Genomic DNA, 19,009 nt, shown 5'->3' on the forward strand with positions numbered 1-19,009 from the left:
TGGGGATATTGGGACTTCACTTGTTTAGGAATTAATGAATGTATGGGAAACACTGCGGTGGATGCAACTTCTTTTATCAGGGAATTTTCAGATTGCCAAATTAAAAATGTCAAGTTTTTACTGGGAGTAAATACAATATGTCTATAAATGTACAGAGTTACTTAAATTCACTTTGTATTGCAACAATTTTGTTTAATAAATGAAATTCTCAATAAAAAAAGTTCACAGTTTTGAATCCTGTGTGAGGATGTGTGTTTAATATTCATGTTCAGTATGGTTAAATCAGTGCTGAGGTTCTCAGGCTTTAGCTATGTGGAAATAGTTTAGTGGGAAACAGAAGTATTCAGGCGACTGCACAGACTGAAAAGAGCAACTCATGGGGATAAACCTCTGACAGAGGAAGTGATTTAACAGCCAGGCGCTGTGACAACAATGAGACTCTGAGTTAAAGTCATTTATGGTACATTTTTTGAAAAGCTGAAAAAGAATTCATCCTAACGTATTGGCATTAGTATAAAGACCAGCAAGGATCACACCATCAACAGGAAATTGATGCAATTTGGTTAGGGGAAGCTTATTAGAGGATCCACCGGCACAAGCAACATTTAAGGCCCTATATATGGGAGGAAAGAAGGAGATAGAAAGAAGAGAGGTGGGAAGTAGAGGTGTGGAATGTGATAACGTAAGGGGATGAGGGGATAAGATAAGATAAGATAGTCCTTTACTCGTCCCACAACGGGGAAATTCAAGTGTCACAGTCGCAAAGTAGACAGTGCAAAAAAATATAAAGCAAACAAGAGCCTATAAAATATCAATTATTAAAAAGTTATTAGCAATTAAAATTAAAATTAAAGAGATAAAAAATAAATATATCTTACAACATATATATATATAGAGAGAGAGTCTGACCACTGCAGGAAGAAAAGACCTGCGATATCTCGTCGTGAGACACCGCGGGTGAAGAAGTCTGTCACTGAACGAGCTACTTAGTGTTGTTATGGTCTCCTGCTGGGGGTGTGACGTGTTGTCCATCAGAGAAGATAGCTTTGCTATCATCCTCCTGTCAGCCACCTGGCCTTCTTCACCAGTCTGTTCAGCTTCTTCCTGTCAGCAGCAGAGATGCTGCTTCCCCAGCAGACCACTCCAAAGAAGATGGCTGATGCCACCGCAGAGTCTAAGAAGGACTTCAGAAGAGCCCCCTCCACACCAAAAAACCTAGGTTTGTATTTATAAGAGTGTTGAAGAGGCGAGATTGAGGTGTGGTCCTGCTCCTGAAACTTTGCTATAAAGCATCACATATGGAGATCAAAGCACTGCTTGGCGTTTTAAGAGCTTAAAATGTACATTACATCAATTGACTACAATTAAGTGACCATTAAAACAAATATACAAGATGAACCACAAAACTAAACTTCAAACTTTTGTGCTATATTTCCTGTGTAACTTCCCTTCATAGCGTTAAGCATCTGTTATCTAATTGTCATGGTGTCACGTCCACCAGCTGAGCTTTTTTAGTTCACTCTTATCCCTCCATCATTATTTCCTGCAGCAGCTTGTTAGGCTTCAGCAAAATAGCTCTAATCACATCTCATTACTCAATCTGCACAGCACCAGCCAGCAGACAGACATGGGTAATAACTTGTTGCCTTAAATGGTGAAGTATCTAACCCCGAAAGAAACATATTTCTCTCAGTGGGTTGGTTAACCACAGATTATAAAAAATGATCAACATGACAGCTCACATAAAGTGAAACCAAAACAAATTGGAGCTCCCCCCAGGTATTTTATTTAGCCTTAATCTAACGAGGAAAAAAAACTCATTGAGATTTAAAATCTCTTTTTTCAAGAGTAACCTGGCATAGAAAGGAAGCAGCAGTGACGTTCATAAAGCCTGCTTCCTCCATTATAACAGATGGTATATGGGTGAAACTTTAATATCAAGAAATACACCTCATAAGAAGTTTGTTCAAGTGTAATTTATTCCGTGACAGGTAGTTTTAGCATGTTCATTCATATGCTAGTATTTATGTTCCATAGAAGTTTAGTTTTAATCAGTACCGGGATAGCACCAAGAGCTCTGTGGGCCTCCGAGCCTCTGACCATGTTGTCTGCGCAGGGAGATCTCACACGTCAGACTGGTAGCTGTTTACATCCACCCTCTGCCAACCCGACAACAGCGTCCAACGTTCTCAACGCTGCCATAGCAAGACTCAAGACAGACCACCAGAGTGCCCTCTTCCTGATCTCCAGGGACTTCAACCATTTATTTTCTACATAGCTTATTCTGTCTTCTGTACATACTTGCATCATCATTATTTTCATTGTATTTGTATTTATATCTTAGCAATTACTTCCTCCATTAATATTATTTGATATTCTTAATTATTGTGTATAGGAGCAACTGTAATGGCTGAATTTCCCCCTGGGATAAATATAGTATTTCTGATTCTGATTCTGATTAAATGTGATATTTAAAAGAAGGGATGTCATGTCATGATGAAAGAGGATGCATATTGAAAGTCATCAAGTTCCTAAACACATAGAAATAAAATAATGGAGGTTAAGACTAAAGAATAGGGAGATGAGTGATGAGAACATGGGACCTTTTAAAGAAGGGACCACCAGTGTCTTTACACAGGCTTTTTTAAATTCTTAATTTCTATATCAAAAACCAAACCTCTATATTTATGTTTCCAGCAGCCTCCATTGGTCAGATAGAAGCTAGACGAGGACGTCTGACTCTGTGGGAACCAGCTGTGTTGTTGTTTTTACTAATCTCCTCTGATGGAGGCTCACAGACATGAAGAGGACATGTGGGCTGTGAATTATATGTTCATCCTCAGATTATCTTGAAGTCACTTCAAATAGAAACTTTCTTTTTACTTTACTACAATTCTTCAATTTAAAAATAAGATGCGAGTGTTTCCAGTTAGAAGCTGCACACAGTCTGTTTTTGAGTCTGCTCCTGTTAAGAAATCTGATGATCCACGACCAGAGAGCGGTTTGATTGATTTTTGTGGCTGCAGATGGATCCTCTCTGGTAAACAAGCAGTGAGCTCCTTTTATCATGATTCATCAAACTCCTGTATATTTCCACTCTGAAGCTCAGCTTGTGTCAGTTTGTTCAGTCTAACTGAGGAGGGGTAAGTGTTTCCTCACTGGGCACTTATCTGTGACTTCAGAACACAAGAATCTTGGGTTTGTTTCAAATTGTGCAGTGGTGAATAAAAATCCTAAAGTACAAGGACCACTTTAAGTAAAACACAGAGCAGCTGTACCTTGTTTCTGTTCACAGCAGCAATGTGCCTCTAGAGCAGGCATGTCCAAAGTACGGCCCTGGGGCCAATCACAGCCCAAGGTCCATTTATTTATGTCCCCAAGCTTCCTTCTTTAATTGTGTTATTTATAGCACAGAAATTAATCACCTTCTGAATCATCTGTACATTTGCAGTTTCTTTCAAGTGCACAAACAAAACTAAAATCAATCCAGAAACGTCTCAAAAAGCTTCATATGGACTACCTGTGTAAAGCCAAAGCACTGGGCAATAAAGAAGACACACAAGAACTCTTAAAGCTGACAGGTTTTCAAATTAATGTTTTTATCATGATGTGAAAATGTTCTTAATGAACACTAAAAGTTCAGAAGACACAAAAGAGGACACAAGACAATATCAAAATTACGAAATTGTGCAGAAAAGGTAACATTTGGTGCATAAAAATTGTTCAGAACTCAGTAAAATAATTATTCAGTTCTTAAAATGTTGTCTGCTGTCAGTCATAAAAACAACATGAAAAAGAACTGTGATGAAATCCAGATTGTGGTCCTGCCATAGGAAAATAATGAAACAATATTTTTTCCCACATGTCCCGACCCTAATGAAAAACATTTTCCTCCAGAAGAAGATAAAGTTTGCTAATGTGTACATGGCTTGTGGAGAACTGAGGACTTCCTAGTTACTGTTTTATTGAGATTTTTTTTAAATAATTGTTATTAAATAGACATTTCATATACAGTTGTGCTCATAAGTTTACATACCCTGGCAGAACTTTAGATATTTTTGACCATTTTTCAGAGAGTATGAATGATACGAGAAAAACTTATTTTTCACTCATGGTTATTGGGTAGGTGAAGCAAATTTTTTATCAAACAACTGTGTTTACTCTTTTTATATCATAATGACAACAGAAACTACCAAAGAAACCATAAATTCTGCCAGGGTATGTAAACTTATGAGCACAACTGTTTCATTTTTATGATTCCTATGTCTCAGTGGGAGCCACTGGCCCTGAGGTATTCTAACAACATCATATGTGGCCCTCTCTTTGAAAAAAGTTTGGACACTCCTGCTCGAGAGCAGTGGTTCTCAGAGTGGGGTCCTGGGACCCCTGGGGGTCCGTGTACCGTAGCGTGGGGGTCCATGAAATAATTTATAGAATGCATTTCTAATAAATTATAAAATTGTGCTGTGTCATTAAAAACAGCATATATACCATTGTTATTGTTATACCATTTGGTAGCTTGAAAGGATATGTGAGTCTTGCTATTGTTAATTTTCTGAAAGTGTTTAAGATCAATTACTTGAAAAGTATAAATGCTGTCATGTTGAGTCCACAAGGAATGAAATGACCCTCAGTTTTAAAGTATACAAGTGGTATTTACTTGATTCAAATTAAAGTTTTTTCTGTGTATCACTATGGTACAGGTCTGAAGTATTTAGATTGATAAGTTTCACAATACAAATAGTTCCAAGGGCATCTATGAGTGCAAATTTTAGTAAGCATGTGCTTAATCTATGTTACAATTATGAGGGGGTCCCCATACAGTCTATGGGGGGTCCTCACAAAATGTTCTCACCTGTAAGGGGTCCCTGGCTCCAAAAAGTTTGGACACTCCTGCTCTAGAGGAAGCTGACTGGCGTTTGTTTCAGTCATCCTCTCCAGCAGGTGTCGCTTTCCCCTCCTTGCACAGCTGATCATTTTCCGTGCAGAGAGAAAGAGGCAACGTGACAGATTTCTGCCTGTGGATGCTGGTACCTGATGCAAGTTGTGGAGGAGAAAACTACTCTGAATGAGATCAAAAAGGCTTCAACCACAGCTAGACTTTAAATCATTCCAACAGGCGATTCAAAGACGAGATCTTATTTTACACCACAAACTACAGATGACAGAAACTCGCTTTGTTCTGCAACATAAACCTCCTTCTTTCTTTCTTGTATAACTATGCGTAGTGTTCGGTTCTTTGGAGAGTCCGTGCGTAAAAGTGCGCGCGTCTCCCTGGCGCACCACACTCGCTTTCCGTACCATCCTCATCTTCATCTTCATCGGATCTAGCCTCTGAGCCGCAGCAGTTCATCCGTCAAACCGCCTCAAAACATGGCTGTACCGCCCCGGCTCGGCCAGAGGAGCCCTGGTCCGCTCTTCACTGTGTTACTCTGCGTTTTGTTTCTCGTCTTCGTTTCTGTGTCCTCAGCGAGTCGTGATGTTGTGTCTGGAAACAACGAGACTAGGAAAAATCCAGCAACAGTGGAGGACTCCCATCACCATCACCAAAGTAACTCCACGCCTCACAAAAAGGCTTTCCCTGTTCTCGACTTCAAATACGAGCACGTCAGGAAACCCTTCGAGATCTCTCTGTGGATCCTCTTGGCCCTGCTCATGAAACTCGGTGAGTGACAAATGACTCATGACTCTAACCACGGAAGGATATCCTGTTATGAAAATATTATCCCAACCTCCAGCAACAGTGAGCTGCTCACACAGACTAAAGGGAGGGGGCTCCATAACTGAAACTTAGTATTTTCCTGCAGTTGTCTTGCATCCAGCTTTTTCCCAAAAGTTTGCAAAATGTACAAGGTTTATTCTTTAACTAAATGTCATGCAGTTCAAGATGAAAATAACTGAATAAGAGAGATAAAAATACACACAAGACCAAGCTGGGAATCATATGCACATCCATTATGACCAAGCTAAATATAGAAACAAACAGCCAGCTGCCTGAGTTAGTTCAACTTGGGGAAGCATGCAGCAACTTTATATATAGAAGTTATTCATTTTCATGAATACATGAGGCATACATACAGATCATATTTCAACATATGTGCCAAGATTGCTTAGACATATGACCTGCAACACACTAGATTACCAGACACCACTGTGAGTAAGACGGCCATAAGATGTTACATGCATCTTCAGTAACATATAAACACATCCAAAGGAAACAAGACAGTGTTTACTTCGGTTTCAATGTGTTTATTAAGGCAAAACAGGATCTCCACAAAGCATCCACATTGACATTCAATTTTCATGTAACAGTGTAAATCAAAGGCCTGGTCTTACAGACATTACATGATCACTAATTCGGATTATTAATTCCTTATTATCAGGCAAAGCTGTCTTCCTCATAGAGTAGACAATAGAACTATAACTATAACTATCCTATCCTCCCCCCTCCCTCAACCCTCTCAAGGAGTGCTACCTGATAGTGTACAAAAAGTTGATCATTTCAGTTCTGCAAAAAGGAGGGCGCCAAATTTTTTCAAACTTCTCAAGTCTGTTATTAAGAACAAATCTAATTCTCTCTAAGTGAAGTGTGTCTGTAATCTCTGTTAACCATAATTTGAGGGTAGGTGCTTCTTTCTTCTTCCAAAATAGGAGGATCAGTTTCTTAGCAGTAAGCAGCCCATAAGATAAAAGACAGCGTTCAGAGACTTTGTGTAAACAGTGTTTACTTCTGATTTACACTTCTTTTTATAGCTTTGCAAAAATTATCTTTGGTTCATCCGAATTAAATCATTCAATTTGATGCACTTTGGAAAATGTCATGAGTCAACTTAGACTTTTTGCATCCTCCATTAATACAAAGTAATCTAATAAATCATCAAACCCTTGCTCATAAGAAAGGAGCACGTCTTGTGACCAGGTGCCAAATATTAAAGTGATAAAAGCAACAACAGTCAGATAGAAGTAAACACCCATAATGAAAAAAAGCTGCTTTTCCAACTTAAGGACCAGGGAGGTTATTTTTGGATAAGTTGTTCGGGAAAATACTCACGACTCAAGCAAAGTGGAGCTTTATAAACAAACAGAATAAATGTAATTTGTTCTTGGCAGAACAGAGTTTGTATTGGCATCTATGAGCCTGTAGTCATTATGGCTCCCAAAGACTGATAGATGGATCAATATGAGAAAAGAAAAGCCTGTTTTTGAGAAAAGGCAGCATTATTATGCCAAATAACTAATCCAACTTCCTCAGAGAGTAAAACACATTGATAAAAACACTTTTGTCACAGTGCCAAAAGCTGAGATTTTCAATGAGGGATTACTCTTATGAAGAATGTTATGAATATGAGTCTCCTCCTGTCCTGAAGGGCTCATAGTTTCCAGCTTTAACAGCAGATTAAAAATTGAACAGTCCTCTGCAGGCTGCACAGATGTTTCCACAGAATGACTCCAGCTCCTGATTATGTGATTATCCGTAATTATCCGTCAGTTCATCTCAATGCTATCATCCAATTTGTGTTTCATACAACATTTAATGGAGCCAAATCTAGCAATACTAAGTAACACTTCATTATCATAGACATAATGATAACTGAATGTAAGTGGCAGATTAAGTGCATATTAAAAAAGTAGGTTATCACCTAAGTTAGTCCTCTGGAGAGCTTTATGCAATTTATTGTAGTTTATCATAGCACAATTTATGCATAATCAACCACCAATATTTAGAACAAACATAAGTAATTTTTAATCAAAGTTTAGTTATAATTGTTTTTGAACAAATATATGGATTTATTAGTATCAAAACCTGTTTTGTTTTGGTCTTTAAAACCAGGAACTACCTAATTTCGCAGAGTCGTCTGTTAATTTTTAAGACATTGGATAAAAACAAATTAAATATTGATACTAGAAAAGAAAAAAAAAAGAAAACAAAAGAAGTATAAATTGTTTTGTTGATTTTGTCTTGTTGAAAATGATTTTATGAGTCAAACCTTGTGTGGCACGTCCATTTTAGTCTCTTTTACTGTGAGTTAAGGTTCAACCTTTGTCCTCTACAGCTACAGCCAAAAGTCACAGGACTTTTTAATCACACAAATTCTGCATTTTAATTATACTTTTCATATATTATCCTCATGCCACCTTATTAAGGTGACAGCACCGGGTAGTGACGATTCTAATTGGCTCTAGCAATCTGTCATGCAGTTTGTCGTTGGCTGACTGTACAGGACGAAGCTCTCTAGCATCTTATCTGTTTCGTCCAGCTGCTGTCTCTGAGGGCCGGTCCGACTTCCTGTCCTAATGCACTGCTCGATAACAAAGATCCCAGTGTACAGACTGAGAGAGGACAGGAGGGGGCGAGGACGGCTGTGCACAGACTGACCACTGACTGCATTAAACATTGCTGAAGACTTTGGTAACAGCAGCCTTGACCCTAAAGTCACATGACGGAGAGAGTGAATGTCAAGGCCTCAAGAGAACACAGTGGCTGGATAAACAATAGTCAGTGACGGTTACAATGAAAAAACACACAATTGCAGGAAATTAAAACTTCAATATGAATGCTTCTTAATTTGAGGGAACTTGATTGACCTCTTACCTTCACTCTTAGGGTTCTCATAGCCTTGTTTTTGACCTGCCTGGAATCTCCCCCCCAAAACACAGTGAACTTCCTGCTCAGTGCCACACAGCTAAAAGACCCAGCTAGCAACCACTAGCTTGTAACCACAGTGGTTAGCAGCTATATCATAAGAGTCCCACCAAGAGTCATAGCCTGAAATTACAGCTAAAGAGAGTGAATTTTGGACTTAAATTCAACACTAAGCAACTCTCAGCTAACATACCACCTTAAAGTTCTGATAAGTCAAGTGTTGACTTCACCACTTCTTCACTAGCAGCCACAAACATCAGTGTAGGTTTAAGGTGTGAGGTGCTCAACAACTTCATCATCTTTTATGAGTAGAACAAACAAATATGAGTCACATGTATCATGTTCTTAGAAGTTAAGTAAACACTACTTAACTGCTTAGCTTTTCAGCTCAGCAACTACAGTACCATTTACCATTTTCTATTCAGCCACTTATACTAGAATTATATATATATATATATTAAAGCCGCAAGCGGTGATGAACGGGCCCTCGCACACCTGCAGCCACCGCCTACGTGAGCCACCGCCACATATAAACCACCGCCTGATATTTGCCACCACATGATGTGAAAGCAAGATCTGAGAGTATATACCTCCTGTGTCCCTTCGGTGGTGCAAATGTTCCAAGTTTTTGGCAGATTGCCAAGAAAACCTCCAAATATGACAGTCTGTGATTGTATATATTGTTTGATGTGATTTTGTTTATGCTTTGGCAATATTGTTTTAACTTTCATGCCAATAAAGCTATTTGAATTTGAATAGATAGATAGATAGATAGATAGATAGATAGATAGATAGATAGATAGATAGATAGATAGATAGATAGATAGATAGATAGATAGATGGATGGATGGATGGATGGATGGATGGATGGATGGATGGATGGATGGATGGATGGATAGATAGATAGATAGATAGATAGATAGATAGATAGATAGATAGATAGATAGATAGATAGATAGATAGATAGATAGATAGATAGATAGATAGATAGATAGATCTTTATTTGTCCTTAATAAGGAAATGTGTTAATATAGTTGTTTATAAAATAGCCATTCAAAATGATTTTTAAATAATACCATATTCATTATCATTATTTATTTTTAAAAACGTTTTGTGGACTGAGAGTTAAGAAATGAAAAATATAACATAATATTCTGAACCTCATTTATTTATTTGTTTATTTATTTATTTATTTATTATTTATTATTTATTTATGTTTCAATAATCTACTCGGCACCTATAGACCTACAAGGAGGAGTTAACATAACAATGCAGAGTTTGCAAATAGAATTAAGAATACACGCAGCTGTTCTGTATCCATAAAGAGCCTGTCTTTTAACAGCCTCAGCAGCTGAGGCAACATGTTTAAAATTTCATGAGGTTGTGGAGCAGGAATGATTGAGAGGATCAATTTTATAGTCGTATCAAGCCGGCACTCTAATGTATACTTCAAATGTATCCTGAAATGGACAGGCACTGAGAAGTTACACCACACAATTTTGAAGTAAACAGATTTTTCATCTTGACAAATTACATTAATCACACATTCCTCTCCTGCCTCTGCTCAGTGTCTGTCCTGCAGACACTGTCCTGCAGACACTGAGCAAGTGAAGACACCCGCTGTGTTTAATTCAAGAGTGCTTACAGTTCAAATATTCTAAGTGCTTTTTATCTCAAGTTTGTAAGGGAGATTAAAGTTTAAGGTTTTGACTTTGGTCCACGTCTAAGATCTAAATAGTACTAATGTGCTCTCTGATAAATTGGAGCTCGAAGTTAAGTTTGGTAGAGACATAAAGGAAAACATTTTTTAAACCCTCTCTCTGCAGGTTTCCACATTATTCCCAGAGTGTCGAACGTCGTCCCAGAGAGCTGTCTGCTGATCTTCGTCGGCTTGCTTGTCGGCGGCATCATCAAAGCCATAGGAGAGGAAGCTCCCATCCTCAGCACTGAGCTCTTCTTCTTCTACCTGCTGCCTCCCATCATCCTCGATGCCGGCTACTTTCTGCCTATCCGGGCCTTCTTGGAGAACTTGGGCACCATTCTGGTCTTCGCGGTGGTGGGAACTCTGTGGAACGCCTTCTTCATCGGTGGGATGATGTACGCCGTGTGTCAGATTGAAGGCACAGGGCTGGGCAACGTGGACCTGCTGTCCTGTCTGCTGTTCGGCTCCATCATCTCGGCCGTGGACCCTGTGGCCGTGCTGGCTGTGTTTGAGGAAATCCATATCAACGAGCTGCTGTACATCCTCGTGTTTGGGGAGTCGCTACTCAATGATGCCGTCACTGTGGTGAGTGAAGGCTGGAGGGGCTGTGGTTGGAATCCTAAACTCAACTGCTCTTCATAGGTGCACTTTTTGAACTAATTTTAATTAAGGAAAGATGAAAAATAAGTAATTTATAACGGGAGTAAAAAGAGAAAGAGAGAAGGAAAGGGGTTCAAGAACAAAAACAAAGTGAAGGAAGAAGGAAAGGATGGGGAGAAAGCAAGAAAAAAGAAAGAACAAATAAATGATGGGTTGAAAAGGGAGGAAGACGGGGAAGAGAAGGGAGGAGAGAAGCTTAATGTGGAAGTAAATGAGACGGGATGGAAAGAAGGAAGAAAGGACAAAAATGATGTTAAGACAGAGAGAGTGAAAGAAGGAAGGAAAAAAGGGCAGAAGAAGGAAAGAGAGGAAAGAAAGAGATATTTTTTAATCAAGTGAGACAAAAACTGAAAGATCTGATCTGTGTCTGGATCCAGACGTATGGTACATCCTATGAATAAGCAAATGGACCTAGAAGTCATTCATAAATAGAAAGCAAGTTAAATATTGAGAGCTGTAAAGTCCTGATATATTTATCTTGAATAAGACTTTGAACTCCTGTCTGTCTCTCTGTCCTTGCAGGTCCTGTATCACCTGTTTGAGGAGTTCTCGCATGCGGGGACGGTGACCGTGGTTGACGCCGTCCTCGGCGTGGTCTGTTTCCTCGTGGTGTCACTCGGGGGAATCCTGGTGGGAGTGATCTACGGCTTCCTAGGTGCCTTCACGTCCCGCTTCACCTCTCACACCCGAGTCATCGAGCCGCTGTTCGTCTTCCTCTACAGCTACATGGCTTACCTCTCCGCTGAGGTCTTCCACCTGTCGGGGATCATGTCGTGAGTCCCTCGACCTCTCTGCTGTTGTTTTAGACCAAAGTGCGTGATCCATGTCTGATCTTTTCACTTCCTGTCCTGGTCAGGTTGATTGCGTGTGGCGTGGTGATGCGGCCATATGTGGAGGCCAACATCTCCCACAAGTCGTACACCACCATCAAATATTTCCTGAAGATGTGGAGCAGCGTGAGCGAGACGCTCATCTTCATCTTCCTTGGTGTTTCCACGGTGGCTGGCCCTCATGCCTGGAACTGGACCTTCGTCATTTTCACCGTCATCCTCTGTCTGGTGTCCAGAGTGCTCGGTCCGTACAACAACACCGTGTTTTTTCTGATTGCATTATCGTCTTTTGGTCCTTTTTTTTCACTGAGGATATCAACAAGTTCTCTCTGTTTTAACTTTATAAACTTTAAAAAGTGTAGAGCTCCTTTATTTGTGCAAAGAGACTGTAAAATATTTGTGATTCCATCCTTCAAGAAACAAGGTGTATCAGTAATTTATCTTTGCTTAAGTTAAATACACCTGATGTCTTATTAATAAGGTTATATTAAGTATTAATCCTTAGCTCTTGGTGTTTCCTGTGTGTTCCAGGGGTCATCGGCCTCACGTACATCATAAATAAGTTCCGTATCGTAAAGCTGACCAAAAAGGATCAGTTCATCGTGGCCTACGGTGGCCTGCGAGGAGCCATAGCCTTCTCACTCGGGTTCCTGCTCACCAACAGCAATATGAAGAACATGTTCCTCACCGCCATCATCACCGTCATCTTCTTCACTGTCTTTGTGCAGGTGAGAGGAAAGCCTGCATGTCTATGATTTATTTACAAAGGCATCAAAACAAACCTGAATGTTAAAATGAATGAATAAATGCACGAAGCTAATAAATACAAAATAAACACTTTAAATGTAAAAACATGTTACCAGAAGCTTTTCCACTCTACAGCAGGGCAGGTTGGGTCTTTCATTTCATTAACCAGTAACCAAAATAGGGACCTCTGCAGGAGACAATCTGGAATTGCAGCCTATGTTTACCTGCTGTGTTTGATCACCCACACTTAAAAGAAAGTGTGTTATTTATTTTCCACTTGACCTTTTTAGGGAATGACCATCAGACCTCTCGTTGAGCTTCTGGCTGTGAAGAAGAAAAAGGAGAGCAAGGGATCAATAAATGAAGAGATACACACACAGGTGAGATCGCTCAACAGTGGTGAGAATAAAAAAGATAACATTATGTTGTTTCAGACTTCTCAAGATACTCAGTTACAGTATCTCACAAAAGTGAGTACACCCCTCACATTTCTGCACATATTTAATTATATCTTTTCATGGGACAACACTGGAGAAATTAAACTTTGATACAATGTAAAGTAGTCAGTGTACAGCTTGTATAAAAGTGTAAATTTACTGTCCCCTCAAAATAACTCAACACACAGCCATTAATGTCTAAATCACTGGCAACAAAAGTGAGTACACCCCTAAGTGAAAATGTCCAAATTGGGCCCAAAGTGTCAATATTTTCTGTGGCTACCATTATTTTCCAGCACTGCCTGAACCCTCTTGGGCATGGAGTTCACCAGAGCTTCACAGGTTGCCACTGGAATCCTCTTCCACTCCTCCATGACGACATCACGGAGCTGGTGGATGTTTAGAGACCATGCGCTCCTCCACCTTCCGTTTTAGGATGCCCCACAGATGCTCAATAGGTTTTAGGTCTGGAGACATGCTTGGCCACTCCATCACCTTCACCCTCAGCTTCTTTAGCAAGGCAGGGGCCGTCTTGGAGGTGTGTTTGGGGTCGTTGTCATGTTGGAATACTGCCCTGCGGCCCAGTTTCCAAAGGGAGGGGATCATGCTCTGCTTCAGTATGTCACAGTACATGTTGGCATTCATGGTTCCCTCAATGAACTGTAGCTCCCCAGTCCTGGCAGCACTCATGCAGACCCAGACCATGACACTCCCACAACCATGCTTGACTGTAGGCAGGACACACTTCTCTTTGTACTCCTCACCTGGGTGCCACACACACTTCACACAATCTGAACCAAATAAGCTTATCTTGGTCTCATCAGACCACAAGACATGGTTCCAGTAATCCATGTTCTTAGTCTGCTGTCTTTAGCAGATTGTTTGCGGGTTTCTTGTGCATCATCTTTAGAAGAAATGTGAGGGGTGTACTCACTTTTGTGAGATACTGTATATGTAAAAATGAATGGTAATACAAAACTCCTTCTGTGTTTAGTTCCTGGATCATCTGCTCACAGGGATTGAAGACATCTGTGGACATTATGGACATCACCACTGGAAAGACAAGTAGGATTTTACTATGTTTTAATAAGAAATGAGCTTTTAGGAGAGAATAGCTTTTTAATTTAACGACCAAGAACATCATTAGTGTCCATTTATTAAAAACGTAACGATGCATAGGGTTTTCTGTCTGTATTGTGGTAATAAAAGCTTTCAGGGCTTTAACTGGTAATGTTTTCTGTCCTTCACTCAGGCTGAACCGCTTCAACAAAGCCTATGTGAAGAAGTGGCTGATCGCCGGCGAGCGCTCCACTGAGCCGCAGCTCATCTCCTTCTACAACAAGATGGAGATGAAACAGGCCATGATGATGGTGGAGAGCGGCAGCACCGCCAAGCTTCCTAACGCCGTGTCGCCTGTCTCCATGCAGTAAGTGGAGATTTCACTGAGTGTCCTGGTTTTGAGTTCTCAACCAGAAAGGCTAAAAGTTGCACAGAAAAATACTGATAGTGTAGTTTCTCTCAGATTAAAAAAAAGGGTTTTATTGAAAGATTTTTAAATTCTGATGGCATGATTAAATTAAATGTCTTAGCCAGCTTTTAGCCAAACTTTATTGGCCGCAAACCACATTGACATACACAGTATCCAAGGTGTATCCGGTCGTGTTCATTACTTTTCAGAGTCCCCTGGAAACATGTTGTTTTTATGTGTCCCACGTGACTTTCATCATATCCAATGGTTTTTTTTGTATTTTAGCATGATGTTTCTAAAGCTGAAATTTGTTGTGGCGTGATTTTACCTTTCAAAAGTATGCATCACTCAAGTAAACTTTAAACTAGATCAACCCCTGTAGAACCATTTAGTGCAAACTTTTTATCAATGAGGTAATTTTACTATGATCCCCACAGAAACATTCAACCAAGAGGGCCAGGAAGAGGAAGAGCGATCCCGAGCATCTCAAAGAGCCGTGAGCAAGAGATCAGAAAGATCCTGCGAGGCAACCTGCAGAACACCAGACAGAGGGTCGGTAACACAAACATGAGTTCAGCATCTGTTCAGAGTTTCTGAGAAATCACTGAGTTAACATGTTAGTGACTGTCTGGTTTGTGGTTTGGCTTTTCAGCTCCGTTCGTACAGCCGCCATGACCTGTTCATGGACCCGTTTGAGGACAACGTGAGTGAAATCCGCTTCAGGAAGCAGAGGGTGGAGATGGAGAGGAGGGTGAGTTTGATAACAGTCTGAAAACAATGTTCATTAATCCTGTTTATAGTTACCAGTCGTGGTTTTAAATTCTTTAAGTATCGAGCTCAGAAATGATTTTGTCTCCTTCACAGATGAGTCACTACCTCACCGTCCCTGCAAACCGTCAGGAAACACCGCCTGTGAGAAAAGTCTGCTTTGAATCAGGTCAGTTTAAAGAAACACAAATTGATCTCATAGTTTGATTCGAGGGGGAATATTTGGAGTTATGGAGTCTAACTCTGCTCAGACATGATGAGGCTTGCTAGCTGCATGAATTGCATGCAGCTAGTTTAATGATAATCACTGCCAGATGCAAATATGTACAGCACTGTTAACTGCTCTCCTGTTGTGTCTGCATGTGTCTTCTTTAACATTTCCTCATTGCTGCTTCCTGATTGTCTTGCTCTGTGTATTTTATGTCCATGGACACTTTCTCAAAGACGGTCATATCATGTCCTTATGTAGCTTTTAGTCATTTTTAATCGTATGGTGCTATTTGTACTGCTCTGTTCTTCTCTTTTTTGTTTGTTTGTTTGTTTGTTTGTGTTTTGGTTTCTCCTCTACCTTCTTATTCTGATTGTATTTTACTCTATTTTATCTTTGTTTAATCTTGATTTTTTTAGGGAGCCTTTTTAACACCTGGCAAGGGACTACGGATGTAAACTAGCCTTTTGGCTAACTCTGACATATTTACAGAAGTGTTAATTAATATGCATGGTCCTTTTAAATAATAAATAAATAATAAATAGGCTGTATTTACTGTAACACAACAAAGCTGGGGATACAATAAAAAAGATGGTGATTCTGCGTACAGGTAAGAAATGTTAAGTGTATTAAGGAAGTTCAGTCAGTAATAATTTATCATTTTTATGAACCTAAACAAAGACAAAACTTGTTCAAATGAGTTTGTATTTGTACCGTTCATTTGATAGACAGACTTGTTTGTAGATAACTGATTGCTTAATTATCTAACTTTTAATATCTGACTCAGTAGACACTACGATTTTGCTTCTTAAAAAATATAAATACATAGAAGATAACAAGTAATTTCCTTATTTTATTCTAAATAAATCGTAAAGTACAATGTATTTCTCTAACAAGGAGTGAAGCAGAAGTTAAAGGAGTGGAATATGGAGTTACTCATAAGTACTCAAACATATTTAACCTCTGATCAATTCACTCCAGACTTTAAAACCCCTTCAGGTAGAGTTTTTCCCCTCTGTGGGGTCCTGTTCACCCCGTTGGGATCATAGTTCACATAACCACCTGTTCGCTCTACACTGTCTCTTACTTCATGTTTTTAATGAAAGATTTTGAGAGGAAGGTTTCTCTCTAAAGCTTCTTCACTCTGGGTGATGGTTTTTAGTCCCTAGGTGCAGAGCAAAGGGGTACAAAAACAGCTTTGTTCCTGCTGCAATCACTGAAATGAACAAGCCATAGCATTTTTAATTTTAAGACTTAAGTCCAGATCTTCTTATTTATTCAAGGGATTTTTTTTTTAAAGTTATCTTTTTTGGGCTTTTTGCCTTTTTACTGTATAGGACAGCTGAAGAGAGACAGGAAATGTGGGGAGTAGAAGGCGGGGGAAGACATGCAGGAAATGGTCGACCGGCCGGGAATCGAGCCGGCGACCCCAGCGACAAGGACTGTAGCCTCTGTATGTGGGGCGCTTAGACCACTAGGCCACCAGCGCCCCTATTCAAGGGATTTTTATAGTTTTTATTGGTTGACTGTTTTCTGATATGCCTTTATAAATGGAACCTTGAGCATTTTTTTTTATCATTTTATTGTTCTATTAGTTTTAGGATATTTTTGGATGTTTAGCACATAAAAGTAGTTTGTTCATGTTACACCTGTCTTGTAACTCTGAATGTCATGATCTAATATCTCACTGGCTGCAAAACCAGTTAACCTATGGGTAGCCTGAAACTTGAACCTGAACCGGATTCTGCCTGACCAAATTCAGTTGTTGTGAATCAGACCATCTGACTTTATTCACAGACACTTCATAACCACTCACACTTCTCTGCTCTGTTTCTGTCTCCCAGAAAACCAGGTATTTACTTATGATGACAGCGAGAGCCCGAGAGGCCTCACAGCTCAGCCTCATCACAGCTCTCCTGATACTGTCAACCTGTTGAACGAATCACCCCAGAGAGCCAATCAGAGCGAGGCACAGAGTGCAACCGGGGACAACGAGAGGAGGGAGAAGGTTTCAGATGAGCAGGAGGAGCAACAGAAGCTATCACGATGTCTGAGTGACCCCGGTCCAAACCAGGACCAGGAGGAGGACAGATCCAGACAGTCTTGATAAGAAAACATGTTTACAAATTCATGATGAGCTCATGTAATCTGTTGTTTTTTTCTGAAAGTGTACAGTCATGGGAGTTGTAACAAAGCTTAGTATTTATGAATCTACATCGCCAAAAGTGTGATTTTTCAGTGTTTTGTTCTGTGATATGAGCACATGCACAGGTTTTCCAGGAGTTTGGGATCTTTGTCAGTCAATTCATGAGGACTTTTTACATGCAACACATTACCAAAGCATGCAGCACTGAGCTGATTTCAGAGTTTATTACAGCCTGAAGTGAGATAAGTGTATGCATTTTGTGTCTTATAAGCAGACGTAGCTGTAAAGAAAGAGCGCCTGTTTTAACAAACTTAAGGCACCAGGTGGGTGGAGTTTACCACTTCAAAGCACAGTATGAGGAAAGAGGCTAAAATTATCCACACGCAGTTGGTGAAAAGAAATACCCAAGATCTATGAGGAAATTTGAAAACATTGAAATTAGGTACATTTAAAAAAATATGATTTTGAAAAAGAAAATGGGATAAGTATTATACATTTGTATCTATTTTCATGTGTGTTAAGGTGAAGATACTGTTTACAGCTGGTGCCTTTGTTTTTGTTTTTTGGGAACTAAAATCCAAATCTGCACATATCTTGAAAAAAATGAAATGAATGAGAAATGTATGTTTCTAAAGTGTTATCTACATGTTCTAAACTCTCATATGTTTTGGTATCAGCCCATAAATACAGTCATTTATCAGGTTGTACCTATATGTATTTAAAAAAACATGATGCGCTCTGTGGAAAATGTCGTTGAGAAACAAAAAGCACTAATCTTGTGATCCAAGAATTTTGAAATCATCTTAAATATAAGAAAAAAATGGAAGTATTATTTTGTAGAGGTCTGCAAACAAGCTTTAGCTCTGTGTTTAACATCGCTGCATGACTGATCAGTGTTTTCTCAGGGACTGGAACACGTCTTAGTATTAACAAACGCCCTCTGCAGAACAGAAGTGTTTCTGTCTACGTGTTCTTCGACATTTGTCTGTTTTAATGTAACTGTTTTGTACTCATCCGACTTCTCAGAGCTTCAAAAACATTCCGGTCAAAGCTCAACATATCTGTGTTTCCACTTGAGAGGTTAAAAGAGGGAGATCACCTTTTCATATCTGCTCTGAACTGCCTGAGCTTCTGCTGCCTGAATGTTTGCCTTAAAATGTGTTTGCTTTCTGTATGTTTGCCAGTTGAAGTATTTTTATATTTTAAGAGGAGAAAAAGTGTTCAAGTTATAAATCTTGCAAATGGAGAAAAGCTTTAACATCTGCCTGAAATAAAAGGTATGTTATTACCTAAGAACACAACTCAGGGGTCGTTATTTTGCAGTATTTTCAATGCTGAATCTGGTGTCATATTTCATCAACACACTATGCATATACTTTGTTTCCATTTCTGTGGTCTG

The 19,009-nt window shown here is 39.5% G+C and overlaps 1 protein-coding gene across 1 annotated transcript; it reads left to right on the forward strand.

Annotated features, from left to right (window-relative positions):
* Positions 1–4,929: 4,929 nt before the first annotated feature.
* LOC117828411 (Na(+)/H(+) exchanger beta-like) lies at positions 4,930–18,911 on the forward strand. The gene is made up of 12 exons (XM_034705542.1): positions 4,930–5,665; positions 10,471–10,931; positions 11,529–11,779; positions 11,863–12,080; positions 12,368–12,564; positions 12,874–12,963; positions 14,015–14,085; positions 14,273–14,446; positions 14,926–15,040; positions 15,141–15,239; positions 15,353–15,425; positions 17,309–18,911. Exons 1-12 carry the CDS (start codon positions 5,374–5,376, stop codon positions 17,569–17,571), a joined length of 2,304 nt encoding a protein of 767 aa, XP_034561433.1. The 5' UTR covers positions 4,930–5,373; the 3' UTR covers positions 17,572–18,911.
* Positions 18,912–19,009: the final 98 nt, after the last annotated feature.

The sequence above is a fragment of the Notolabrus celidotus genome, chromosome 16 (assembly GCF_009762535.1).
Source record: "Notolabrus celidotus isolate fNotCel1 chromosome 16, fNotCel1.pri, whole genome shotgun sequence".
Classification (NCBI taxonomy): domain Eukaryota; kingdom Metazoa; phylum Chordata; class Actinopteri; order Labriformes; family Labridae; genus Notolabrus; species Notolabrus celidotus.